The sequence below is a fragment of the Megalobrama amblycephala genome, linkage group LG18 (assembly GCF_018812025.1).
Source record: "Megalobrama amblycephala isolate DHTTF-2021 linkage group LG18, ASM1881202v1, whole genome shotgun sequence".
Classification (NCBI taxonomy): domain Eukaryota; kingdom Metazoa; phylum Chordata; class Actinopteri; order Cypriniformes; family Xenocyprididae; genus Megalobrama; species Megalobrama amblycephala.
The window spans coordinates 29481334-29495418 of NC_063061.1; the positions used below are offsets into that span (position 1 = coordinate 29481334).

The following is a 14085-nucleotide window of genomic DNA, read 5'->3' on the forward strand; positions in this document are numbered from 1 at the left end:
ATGTTTATATGTGAATAAAAGCCTAAATTCAATCTGTTCATCATATAAAGTGATCAAGTCTCTTCAGAAAATTTGGCTAAACCTCTTAATTCTTATGGATTAGTTTTACAGTCTCTTTATGCCCTTTTTGAAGCATCAAAGTTTCAGTTGCGCAGCTGTCTATGGAGGAGCATTTTCATTTGTGTTCCCAAAATGAACGAATGTCTTAGATTTGGAACAATTAAGGTTGAGTAAATGATGACAAATTTTTCATCCCTTTAGAACTATCCCTTTAATTATCAAGATGATTTTTTTTGGAAGCTGCATTTAAAACAAACATGATTTTAAAAAAAAAAATCTGAGGGGGCAAGTAGGCATTTTTCTTAATTGAAAAGTAGGTGAAAGAGGTGGTCATGGAAAAAAATTATATTTGAATGCTTTTGCAGTTTCTCAAGTAAGCGCAAAGTTTTTCTGTGGAACGCAAAAACTTAATTTCTTTCCTCCCATCTTATATTTTGATAAAACAAAGATTAAAAGGAATAAGAGTGCCAAAAGGAACAAGTTATTATATTTTAATAACATTATAAAGACATTTTTCTCTTTGCATCAATAAATCATACACAACAAATCCAGAAACATGACTTTCAAAAAAAGCTTCTTTTCTAATTACATGTTGATTCAAATTTACGTAATATGCTAATGTGTTCAATGTATTAAATCTAAAATTAAAAATGTCATAACAGAAAAGAAACTCTAAACTCTTTTAATGTGGTATTGTGTTGCAAGTCTTGTCCAACGAATGGCCCAAACATATTACTGTCAGGCCACCCTTGGTCTTTGCCCTTTCCTGCTCATCAAATCACTACTCCACCTCTGTCCCAAACGCAACTAAATGATTTATTGATCCAGGGCAACCTCCATATAACCTGTAAATTACCTCAACACTGTGTCATTATCTACCAATGATGAGCAGGGCCCAAAAACCAAGAAGATGCCTCTCAGAGGAGACTTTATTCAATGCTGGACCAAAGTCTGATTCAAACTTTGATCAGGCTTAACCTGCTTTGCAATAATTACTATTCCTGTGAGAGACTAGAGGAGGCTGGAGGTTCAATGAATCCATGGACCCATGACCGCCCTGTCTGAAAGCCTCGTTTTAACTTAGCGAAGAGATGCGTCCCAATCCGCCAGTAAGAAAAATTAGATGGAGACTGAGCAAAGCGGCATTCATACTGCTCCGTATAACCTGACTCCGCAACTAACTATCTAAATTATAAGTCACTGTCTTATGTTATCATGGCACAGCCATACATGCAAGTACAAGACATTCTGTAGCATGTAGATGAACATAACCACGTCACAATTAACAAAATCTGATATTGCACTTGACTATACTTGGAAACTTTTAACAACGCATTATAATTTGAGTGACAAAAGTCAACAAAATCATGCCAAAAACCCTTCATTAACTTTTTCATTTACGGTCAACAAATTAGAAACACGATGGAAATCCATACTGTGCTACAGAGGGCTGAGGCTGGCAGAACCAACTGCATAATACCAAAGAAACTAAACTAATAACCACTGGAAAGACAAGCCAAAACTGCAGCGCATATCAGTGCCAATCCATGTGCTGCTCAACACTATCAAATGGGAAAATAGTGAACTGAATAGTGAGTGGGTGGCATCATTCGACCACTGAAGACACAGTCTATCGCTAATGTGGGGCAGTACAATTAATGCAGAGGAGAAAGTACAATTAATAACTCATAACTCTTGAGGGAGGTCAAAAGTTTAATGGTACCATTTTACTTCAATATCAGGCTAATTACACTCAGTGAGAGAAAAATACTGAAATAAAGTACAAGATTTTCTTGTCATGCCAACACACTTCACAAGCTTAGAGTGGAGGAGTAGAAAAGCAGGTGAACACTGCCCTCCTGTGACACTTTGGAGAAAAATACTTTCAGGACAGCTGGTCAAACAAAATTCTGAGACATGACTACTTTTAGCATGGCTTTAGAGGGACATCTCAAAATAAAATTCAAATACCGTCCACTCATGCCTGAACTCAGATAAGCACTGGTTTAAACAAAGCAAAATGCATAGTTTAATGCACAAAATGAATAAATACATTCATTCACTAACATTTGTTTTAAAATAGAAATTAGTCACACACATACAAAGTTTATGAGATGTACCAACAGCATCTTTGCTCCTGGAAAATTATGTTCACGCAATGTTTTTATGACAAAAACAAAACAAACAAAAAAAGCATGAAATTCCAGTCTGTTGAAAGCTGACGCTGGTTTTGTGCTGGGGAGTTTCTGTAACATCAGCAGTCTAGAGTCTGACTGGGTCAACCAGAGGCCCACACCGTCAGGAGCCTATTAACAAGATCTCCTCAGGGTAGAATCCACAAAAAACATAGTCCCAGCGAAGAGAATTAGAGAGATATCTTCTGTATGGGCTAAAAGTAAGTTATTAAAATACCATGAAGCAACATTCTAAACTGTTATTTGAGGTACACAAGTACTGGAAAGGCAACTGCCTCATGTCTACGTACTCTGCAGCTTCTTTTAGATCAGACACATTGCTTGACAGATTCATTGTATCACCAGAGTGGATGAGTGCGCTTTTGCAGTTGTGTGGGAAGAGCTAAAAATAAGCTTGAAGGTCGTAGATTAGAGAAAGCTTGCAGTGAGAGTCGATTGCCGGCGTGCTGGAAGAGCGTTAAACAAACACAACAAACACAAAGGTGACCCTTGCACAGCAAAAATATAATCTGATAAAGATTAACTGACTTAGATATTAGCATTGTGCTATTATTGCAAAACACAAAAATTAGGTAGAACAGCATAATCAGAACAAGATGAGCAGCACACTTCTCAATTTTATATAAACAGAAAAACTAACTTCTGTATTTTATGGAAACATTTCTGTAAATGTGGCAGTAATGGAGTAATGCTTGAACAAGGCCTGTTGGTGATGTATTTGGCACTACATGATGAAATACTATAGTATAGCAGTAGAGTAAAAAAAGACTGCTGGTCATTTCCAATGCAGCCACAGAAACCCATTACTCATACAAACTTCTAATGTGATTATTTCAAGTATTGGTGCTTACGAGACATGAGCATGGTAGATTATGCTCACAAAAGCATGCACGTCTAACTTTACTGTAATGTATATAGGGTTGCAGCATTGCGATTGCTTGCAGTTAAAAAGCCATACATTAATGTTATATATACATTTGCAAAATCGTACATTTCAGAGAAATCAATTGATTTGCTCTGTGGACGACATTATAAAGTAATTCATTAAGTACACCTTGCAAGATGAAGGCTTTTGTACAGTACTGGTAAAGTTTCCCTTTTTAAAAATGCAGATGAGAGAACATGAATCAAACATTGTGCAAAATTACCTGTCACAGCCCATCAATAAATCCTTAACTTCCTTAAAGTTTGTTTATTTGGCCAGACGCATATCAGTGCTTCATTTTATTAAGGTTTTGGGTCGGTCTTTTGAAGACATTCACTGTTTAAATGCAAGGCACGGATTAAGACATTAACCTCAGATATGTAATGCATGTGTAGCTGTTGTAATGGCACTAAACATATCACAGCCAAGCTGATGAAGAATCATAAATGTGCAACCGGGAGCTTACTCTTAAATTGCCCTCTTTTACATTGTAGAATTTAAACCCTGGATAAATAACTTTAGCTAATTCCCTGAAAAAAATAAATCAACAACTTCACAAACACTTTAAATGGAAGACATGCTCAGAACTCCAGATGCTTTCCATAAGTCTTACTGAACCCATTCAAAGTAAGCAATTTCATCAAGATCAACCGGATAATCTGTTAGATGTATTGGCTCTTTGTTGTCAAATCGTTCTCCTTTGTAACTTTTCCAGCGTCCGGCTGGTAAGTAGATATCCCTTTCTTGCTTCCCCGGCTCCAGTACTGGTGCCACCATTAGGTCATCTCCTATCAGAAACTGTGAGTCAACTCTATAAGCCGTTTCATCACTGGTGGCAATCCACCATAATGGGCGAATTATGGGGTCTCCAGTGTCCAGAACTTCTCCAGCAAGTTCTATGACCCTGGGAGCCACAAGTGTCTCATGTAGCTCGGTGAACCGTTGAGCGATAGCCACCACCTCATCATCGTACTCCCATGGAGGAATGGAGAACTGCATGGAGGGCATGAAAGCAGACAGCTCCAGCCACCTAATATAGAGCTCACGGTCTGGTAGCTTGCCATTTCCATCTGTACGGTTAGGATAGGCATTGCCTCCAATCATGTCTGGCAAGATGAACTGGTAGCCCAGGATGCTGATGGTGAGGACGGTTGGGATCAGGGACTTCAGGCCAAGTTCGTAGCCCCACACGGAGTCCCGGTCGATCAGACGAAAGAAGCAGGAGATGTTCTGAGAGCCATAGCCAGACCGAAGCTCAGCACGTTCGTTGAAAGGGATGGCCATTTCGGTGTAGCGGCGAGTGAAGGTGCTTGGGTCAGGGAGGTGGGCTCGGGTTCTGAACTGCCAGGGCAAGTAGTTGGTCTCGCCTGCATCCAACTTGAAGGAGGAAATGGCGTATTTGTGGCGTAAAGAGCGAAGCTGTGACGTGAACCAGTTGCGAGCTTCTGGATTGGTAAAATCTAGGATTCCACCGATGCCATTCCACCACTTAACCAAGGCAGGAAGTTGGCCTGTCGGCTCCATCACGAACAGCCCTTTCTGTACACATGGCCCAAAATTAGCTGAATCATAATTCACAAAGGGATGTGTCCACAAGGATACTAGGAAACCATCGGCCTTGAGCTTTTGAAACATGGCAGAAGCATTTGGGAACTTCTGTGTATCAAACTCAAACTCCCCATACTGACTGGAGTAACGATCATCAAGTTCTAAGTGGCTACAGTTAAAACCATGTTTGCGTATGTTCTCTGCATAAGTTAAAAACTTTTCCTGGTTGATGTTAGTCTTGTGTAAAGCCCAGGTCGACCATATTGGGTGCCGGAACATTTCTTTGGCGGGAACTTTGTTAGGTTTAGGGAAGTATCGGCGAACCATGACCTTGTGGATGGAGGTCACATCTGGGCCCACGCAGACTCTGTAACTGAGTTCAGCATAGGGAGGCCTTCCAGGTGCAGGTTTGTAAGGACTGTCCTGATATCGTGCCTGGAAGTACATGGTTTTCTCTGTATCATTCCAGCCCAGGTGGAAGGGCACAGAGTCATTGATCTTAATGGCAGTTGCATTGGATGAGAGCCAGTAGCGTTCCAGGATGCCACCAAAGTCATGGCGATTGGAGTACACGTCGCTGGTGACAAAAGGTTTGGGTGCCTGCTGCCCCGAGATTGCAATAGGCCAATGCTGAACAGCAGTCTCAGCACCACCATACCAGTATGATTCATTGTAGGACATGGCATGTTCCACTGGCCGATCCGACTCCAACTCTTCCCAACGCACACGGTAGCACACCACTGTCTCCTTTGGCTTCACCGTCATAATGAAGAAGTTCACATTGCCAGCAAACGAACGCGAGCAGCGAAGGATCACACCCTCCTTTGAGCAGGAGTCGAGATCAAGCGTGCCAGACCTGAAATCAGCAAGAATATTTGAGAGGTTATAAAACAAGGAGAGCTTTTATAAGTGTAAAAATATAAGCACCATGCATACTGACCTGAAGCCCATTTTCAGGACAATCCCCCCAGCCTGGTTGCGGATGAGAAAGCCATCCTTATTGAGATCAAGCAATTCTGTCTTAAGCAGGTCAGCTTTACGTAGGGAGGCAATATAATAACACCATGCAGTCACTGCTGCAATCACCAGAATTACACCAATAACTCCAGCCCCCACCAGAGGGCGACTGTCCTTGTTTATCTTCTTGATGGGCGCACCATCAGTGATTGTTCCTCCTGCACCTCCTGGGACTACTTGGTACATTCTGAGTCTTGGTTTTTGAATTCACAGTTGAATAGGTGAAGTTTAAACTCAAGGCTAAGATGTTATATGCACTAATATACAAGATACCATTTGGTAGACTTGTGAGAAACTGAAGCTAAGAGAACCAAAGTGGATATCTTGCTAAATGTGCAAAATGGAGTCTTGCATCCATTTTTCCTTCTCTCAATGTAGCATTTTCCTCTTGTTCGTTATCCTTCATGAGCCTGAGGGGAAAAGAGTGGCAAAGAGTGACAATGTAATAAGTTGAAGCAAAGTACAAACAGAAATCTACTTCTCATGCAGATGTAGAAATCACAGTACAAATTCCAGCATTAAGTATTCAAAAACACTATTTTTTAGCTTTGATATCGCCCTGAATTGGTCTGTTGGGAAGTAAAGGCATAAAAAAAAGTAGTTTATTCATGCTGCCAAGGTTTCTCACTGTGGCAGTGTGTGAATCGACTGCACCAGAGGACAACACAAGGGCCTCTGGGTCTGCAGTATGCAACGCCACCTGCAGAACTTTGAGCCTGGCGAAGTGCCACCAGACACTCTTGGTTCAAATGAAAAGCACAGTTAATGGACAATGTTTTCAACTGAAGAAAGGCCTAGAAGAACTGAACTGCTAATGCAGATGGTCTCACTTTCTGTTTTTGAGGGAAATGTACAGCACACTAATAAGGTGCAACAGTGACTGCCAACTTTTTCCAGTGGCTTTCGTTCTGGAAGGGTCTCATTTTGTCAGTCACTTGACAAAAAAAATAAAAATAAAATAAATAATAATAATAATAATAATAATAATAATAATCTAAAGACATTTGAATCAATCTATATGAATTAGAATATTACAACATTTGATAAGTAAAAAAAGGTTGTACTTGTAATCATGAATTTATACTATACTTATCCCACGAAGCACTATGATTGATGTAGCCAATTCAAATCATAGATAAATGATACAATATTAAGTTATTCACTACAAATCATTAAAAACAGATGTAATGAATAGATTATTGCAAAAAACTCATATACAAGTTGTGTGAGGGTGTACAGAGACTGACTCAATGTTGTTTGCAATGATTTATGGAAGTGGACAGTCAATGTTGAGCCTTTTGCTAAAAACTTATGCTAAAAACATTTCCATGGTAAGATTAACTTTGGTAAGTGCCATGATAGGTAGTAGGGGTGTGCAGGCAAAATGAAACAGAAGTAGCATCAGATGTTTTCTTCCATAATTGTGACATGATGACATTCTATGCATCGGTTTGTTGATTGGATTTTGGTTATGTGGGCATTGCGTTCAAAAGTGGAGGCAGATGAACGTGAGCTTGCAGGTACATGGGTTTAGCAGGTAAAAATGATTGGAGAAGTCCTGCATACTTCACCAGAAAGAAGTTGCAGAGAACTGCACCAGAAGACGCCGTTATGGCATTTTGATTAGAAATGACACAAATGAATCATTCACAATAAGATCTATAAGATGCATTTAGAAAATAGCATCAATTTTCATTTAAAACTTTAAAATCAGCTAGTGGGTTGCCTGAATGGGTAGTGGCTAGACTAGTATAAGCTGTAGCATCAATGCTTTAACAGGGATGAAATTAGAAGATGCAACAGTACAAAACTGCTCCTAAAAATATCAAAAATAATATAAACTAATAAAATATCATTTAAAATATTCTCAACATTTATTCTGTTCTGCTCTGTTCAGTACTGCTGATAATGCACATTTTCACTAGTAACAAGAGGCATGTGATTTTCTGACAACAGTCACTTCAGTTCTTCCCTAAATGAAAAAAGATCTTGCAAAAGTAGGTTTGTCACGCATTGCAGAGAGCATGAAGAAACAGTGATTACTTGACAACAAATGAAAATGTTTAACAAGGATACTTTGCTAGGCAAATGAGTAAATGTAATTGTTAAAACACCACTGAATACGGTGTTGTCAATCTTGACAAGATGATAATGGAGGAATGAAGCAATCGTGTACTAACTCACAGCACTCAAGTAAACAACATTTTGCTGATTCAGAACATGAGGCTTCAAAAAACTGGTTATTCAAACTCTTTGCACTCTTATTTTATTCCAAATAGAGGCTCAAAGGGGCACTAACTGTACATATATGGACATAAATACTTCAGAGAGTTGTATCAGGTTTTGTAATAAGTTAACTTTTACTAAAATAGCCACAGCACTGGAAACCACAAGATTAATATTGGCTGACCTCTTAAAGATGATTGCATGCTCGTTTTAATTACTCAGGAAATTTGAGAGCTAGCTCAGATATTACATGGGTCAAAGTGTAACAGAAGTCCTGGGACATGTAGTAGTAGTAGCCTCTACACAATAACACTGAATTTGGTCTAAAGCTCCTTAAATGGTAACATTATTACGGGTCGACGACAAATAAAACCTTTTACCAAAACAGTTCGGTATATTAAATCACATAAGGAGACACATGGAACAACAAGACAGTCGTGTTCGATTTATCAGGCAAAGGGGTGTCGACTGTAAAACACACGCAGGGTATTACATAAAATCTTCGGCTGACAGGACGAATTTGCTATTTAAATGCATAAACATTTCTAGTTACATGAGATAAAATACTTACCAGCTTAAGCACTGTTGGTTTCGTGTGCTGTTTGCTCAATGCGCTCTTGAACAATTCAAGACGCTGAACTCCGTGTCTTGTTATGGGAGGAGTTTATTGGGCGACTCGCTGTTCACACAAACTCTGCAACTCTGGGAAATTGAGTTTTATACTCAGCGAAAGAGAAACTATGAATAATGTGGTTTGGCTTGGTTTTGTCTGGCTGTCAGTCGCCGAACATATAAGATATAGTTGTTTGAGTGTGTTTATTTCTTGTAATATTTATTTATTAGTCTAACAAAGAAAACAGCGCTTGACAACATTGTTTCCTGTCAGTCTCTTACAAAATGTACCGTTGTAATAATTCCCGCCAAAATACCAGACGCAATACTTTAAAACATTACTTTATTTTAATATGCAGATCGTCCTTTAAAGAGTGTTTTATTAAATAAACATACTTTTCTATCTCATTTTTAGATTTTATTTTAAAGGAAGCATATTTTTGCCATTTTTTATAAATAAAAATTAATTTCTGATGACAATGGTGGCAAAAGTTTGCATTTTGCATGGTTTTGAATTTAATAACTATTTTTAACAGTTGTCAAAACAGTATTTGAAATCAACTGATTTGACTGGTGTGAGTTTGCAAATTTAGAAAAACATGGAAAAACCTGAAAAATTCAACTTTTCACTTATAAGGTAAAATTCACTTTTATTCAAAAGTAACTAGGCTATTGAACAGCTTTAAGATAGTTTACATTAAAAGGATAACCAAAGCCATTTTACCTATTAAAAAGATGTTTCTACCCCATATCAGCTAAAATGGGCCACAAAGTTTCAGCTAAAATGAGGCTAACATATTGTGATGGTTCTAGTTCAAGCTTGAATTGTTTATTTACATTGTATGAAAACCATGGTTACCATGTTAGTAAACCAAAAATAACACATTTAATGGGCACATCATAAACGTTGTTTATTTGTCATAGTAATGCACATTTACATCCAAATGTGCATTTTACAGTCATTAAAATGAAGTTGCACCCAAACATATTTTACAAGGCAGGATCTCCAAACACATAACATACCTCAATTATACACTATAAAATGACATTATCAAACTGACAATAAATGAAAAAAAAAAAAAAAACCTTATAAAAATGCACAAACACTGACTTTTAGTAGTGCTTTGCTTCTGACACAAACTCTGGGTGGATGATATAATGTCCAACTTTATATGGCTTCACCACTTGGAAACAGCTGTGTCCTTCACTGCAAACCAAACATCTAGATTTAAAGGGATAATCTCAGACATTCAAATGCATTAACAACTGAGCCATGTTTATGCAAAACACATAGGCTACATAGCAGAATGACAAGATTACATTACAAGCACAGAATCAAAACATTGAGTGTGTGACATATATATATATATATATATATATATATATATATATATATTTTTTTTTTTTTTTTTATAAATCATGACAGCTCTGTCAACTTTAGCATGGTAATTGATATAACAATGTTAATGTATTTGGTCTTGGCGGAATATATCTGCTATGCTGCTGCTGTAAATTATTGCTGCTGCTGCAGAGCAAGCACAGGAACCTGCTACTGCAAATACATACAGCGATACGCTGCTGTAAGACATAGTGCTGCTGCACAACAGCATATATCAATAACCCATAACAGATCTATACAGGTGGAGCTGAGGAAGGTGGGGGGGGTTTAGAGGAACTCTGAAGTGCACTGCAAACTGCTATAGTGAATGTAACCAGCAATTTAAATGTGTGAGCAACAAGCTCATTGGCTGCAGAAGTGACATGGATCAGCTTGTGCCAAGTAGTTAAAGGGATATCACCCAAAAATGAAAGTTCTATCATCATTTACCCACCCTCAAGTTGTTCCAAATCTTTATAAATTTCTTTGTTCTGTTGAACACAAAGGAAGATATTTTGAAGAAAGTGTGTAACCAGGCCACTTTGGGGCACCATTGACTTCCATAGTAGGAAAAAAACTACTGTGGAAGTCAATGGTGCCCCAGAACTGTTCAGTTCAACACATTCTTCAAAATATTTTCCTTTGTGTTCAACAGAGCAAAGATTATTGTACTGATTTGGAACAACTTGAGGGTGAGTAAATGATGATTGAACTTTCATTTTTGGGTGAACTATCCCTTTAATGCTGTAATTATCATCAGCCTGTGGCATCTAGAGTTTCATGACTGAACTATATATATATATATATATATATATATATATACATATACTGACAGCCAGACAATATTATTATTATTTGTGAGCAGTTGGGAATAAAATACCTGTAATCAGCAGTGGATTTTGAGCGTGATCTCCTGTGATGTTGGGTAACCTGGTGTTTGAAGGGTTTTAAAGATGGCATGATGTCCATCTGTTGGGTCCAAGCTGATCTGATACGATCTGTGTCTGGATATTTCCTGAGTACAAAGATGAAATTATGCTAAGCAGTATGCAAGATATGAAGATAACGTATTTGAGGACAAAATCATAGCATGATCTCATCAGAAACTCATAGTATAGTATTCAGAGAAAAATAGAATGTTCAGGTAGGCCTATTCTATGCAGTGGATTGCATTTTATTTTTAAAGACACACTACTGCAATACAGGGTAATATCTTGTTTATTCAGATACATAAAGTCATGGAATAGCATTTAACTAAAACTAAGCATGCAGTGCCCAAGCACAGAAGTTTTACCCTTGTGTGTTTGCGATTGCTGCATGAGCAAAGTTGGTTTGTTGTGGTTTGAGAAGCCAGGCAGCAGGTGGCAGTGTACAAACTGCAGAAGAGACCTCAGGTGCTTTGGAGTCTCTTTGCGCTGAGCTCTGCATCGTCGGTTGGTGTCCTGTCTGCACGTCTTGAGGTCAATGATAATAGTTTTTCAATTATAATATATGCAAATACATTTTATATATTAGTCTGAAGCTGGCACTGTGCAACTGATATACTACACTGATTTAATCAACCTCAGCTGTAGTTACACAGACTGCATTGGTACCTGGATACTGGACAGATATGTGTCTGACTGGAGGTAGAAAAGAGGCAGGAGCAGCCGTCATCTGAAAGTGTTTTCTTGATCCATATCCTGTCTGCAACGTTCTTGGCATCAGGAAGTCCTGGGTGGGGAGAGGATTCAGAAACCAACCCTAAGTGGCATTTAATAGCCTGTAACACTGACCCCGCAGAGGTTAGATTGTTTTGCTATAGTGAGAGTCGATCCCAACCTCTGATCCCTGTTCAGTGGTTTGGAAACAGTGTAACTGGAGCCTCCTGTACAAAGCCCCCTACATGTAGGTTGTTTTGCAGAATCAAGCCGCTACAATGCTCCCAGGCCTGGTGAATTATTAATTATTTGTCAGGTCAGTTAATTGAAAAATGTTGGCTGTTGTTTACAGCGTATCTTACCTCAATACTGCATTTTAACCCAATTGTTTTGCTCATACATCTAAAACTGTCATTCACACATTAGGAATAAAATAAAGCAAATCAAGAGAATGCAAAACAAATAAATAATGAATGTAACACAGCTTATGAGCTACATTGCTGTGCACTATACATCCTTTACTATATACATTAACCTCAAAAGACTTGATTCTCAATTTTCTTGTGGTTAGAGACTTAGAGAAAAAGAATAAGGTGTAAATGCTTATCACACATATCTCTAACCCATAAAATATGAATTTAAAGATTTATATCTCTGATCTTATAAAAAAATTAATGCAATGACATGTTAAACTGATCAAAAGTGACAATAAAGACATTTATAATATTGTAAAAGATTTTTATTTTAAATAAATGCTGTTCTTTTTTACTTTAATTCATCAAAGTATCACGAAAATAAAAATGTATTACAGTTTCCACAAAAATATTAAGCAGCAAAATCGTTTTCAAATGATTTTCCAGAGCACTAAATCAGCACATTAGAATGATATTTGGAGGATCATGTGACTCTAAAGACTGGAGTAATGATGCTGAAAATCATCAAATCAGAAATACATTTAATTTTTGAATACATTAAAATAGAAAATAGTTATTTTAAATTGTAATAATATTTCACAATATTACTGTTTTTACTGCATTTTTGATCAGATGAATCCAGCCTTGGTGAGCAAAAGAGATTTCTTTCAAAAACATAAAAACTCTTACTTTTTTCACCATAAGTTTGGCAAATAAAAATATCACTGAAAAGTTTTAAAATGAGGCCCATATAAATAGATGAAATGTTCATTTATGATGGTGATCATATAATTGTTCAGGAAGCTCTTACCGGCCGTGGATGAGGATTGTTCCTGCGATACGCAGAGGACGGTCTGGGCCGGTTGGGTTTGACCCGAGCTGGATAACTGAACTCCTCCGAGTAGGTGCTGCTGAACTGTAGCTGAGGACCCATTTCCCCTGTATACAGCAAGAGTGTGTCCGCAGCTTCTTGACAGTTGTCAACCCGACCTCACCCCCTCCCTCTCTTCAGCACCTCTGCTCTTGTGCTCACATGCTCCTCTTCCTCTATACTGTATCTTAAATCCTTTCATTTTTCAATAAGATGCCTCAAAAGTGAAAATTTTTCCATTGTTTACAAATACTCCAGGTTTGAAACTACATAAAGTTGAGTAAACGATGACAGTATGTTGCTTTCAGCTCTCATGTCATCCATTTATCACTCTGTCCCTTTTTTTGACACATTTTGGCTGTCACTGGATTACTTTGAGATTAAAAAAAAGGTTAAAATCACATTTGAAATTGTAGTGCACACAAAGCACATCTTATGCAATCATATGTGATGTCATTCTAGTATTCTGGGCCTGTTCTGTATTAGATGCTGCAGAGAAGAGAGAAAAAGAGAGCTGGCAATCTGCATAGACATCCGTCTGTCACCACGATTGAGCTGCCCTTGGTTTCATTCCCCCCTCAGCCAGTGATCAATAATTCAAGCCTTAGATCCTGTGTGTCTTTTGTGGCCCCTGTTCAGCAGGGCCTGACTGAGAGTTAAACAGGTGAGGTTAGATCTGTTTTTCAGAGCTGGACAAATGCCAGAAATAGAGCTGAAAAAAAAAAAAAAAAAATAGGTGCAGAGTGATATTTTTAGTACTGATTATAATAAATAAAAATGTTGAAAAAAATGAAAACTATAGAATCTTCAAGCTAAATAATGATGGATAAATGTGATACTTTTAATGTTTATTAAAATTAAAGTAGTTATAAGAATGATTATTTTCTTTACTTGTTAATAAAGTTATTTCATTTGTAGTCTAGGCCTTTAAAATGTAAAGAATTATGACTTAAAAATGTAATGCAGTGCTACAATTACCTATTTTATCCTCAGAAACTGCATAAAAATTGTTTCATAGTGATACACTTGTTCAAAATGTACAGTAAAAACAGTAATTTTGTGAAATATTACAAATAAAAATAGCTTTTTTTTTTTAATTTTCATATATTTTAAAATGTAATTTATTCCTGTGATTGAAAAGCTGAATTTTCAGCATCATTACTCCAGACTTCAGTGTCACATGATCCTTCAGAAATCATT

At 37.5% G+C, this 14085-nt stretch overlaps 2 protein-coding genes across 2 annotated transcripts; both read right to left on the reverse strand.

Annotated features, from left to right (window-relative positions):
- Window positions 1–1755: 1755 nt before the first annotated feature.
- Window positions 1756–8730, reverse strand: myorg (myogenesis regulating glycosidase (putative)). Its single transcript, XM_048165779.1, has 3 exons — window positions 8543–8730; window positions 5669–6155; window positions 1756–5584 (listed from the first exon to the last, which is right to left on the reverse strand). Exons 2-3 carry the CDS (start codon window positions 5929–5931, stop codon window positions 3790–3792), a joined length of 2058 nt encoding a protein of 685 aa, XP_048021736.1. The 5' UTR covers window positions 5932–6155; window positions 8543–8730; the 3' UTR covers window positions 1756–3789.
- A 666-nt stretch (window positions 8731–9396) lies between these two features.
- Window positions 9397–11956, reverse strand: LOC125253595. Its single transcript, XM_048167624.1, has 4 exons — window positions 11557–11956; window positions 11256–11415; window positions 10842–10976; window positions 9397–9790 (listed from the first exon to the last, which is right to left on the reverse strand). The coding sequence occupies exons 1-4, from the start codon at window positions 11663–11665 to the stop codon at window positions 9697–9699; spliced, it is 498 nt and encodes a 165-aa protein (XP_048023581.1). The 5' UTR covers window positions 11666–11956; the 3' UTR covers window positions 9397–9696.
- Window positions 11957–14085: the final 2129 nt, after the last annotated feature.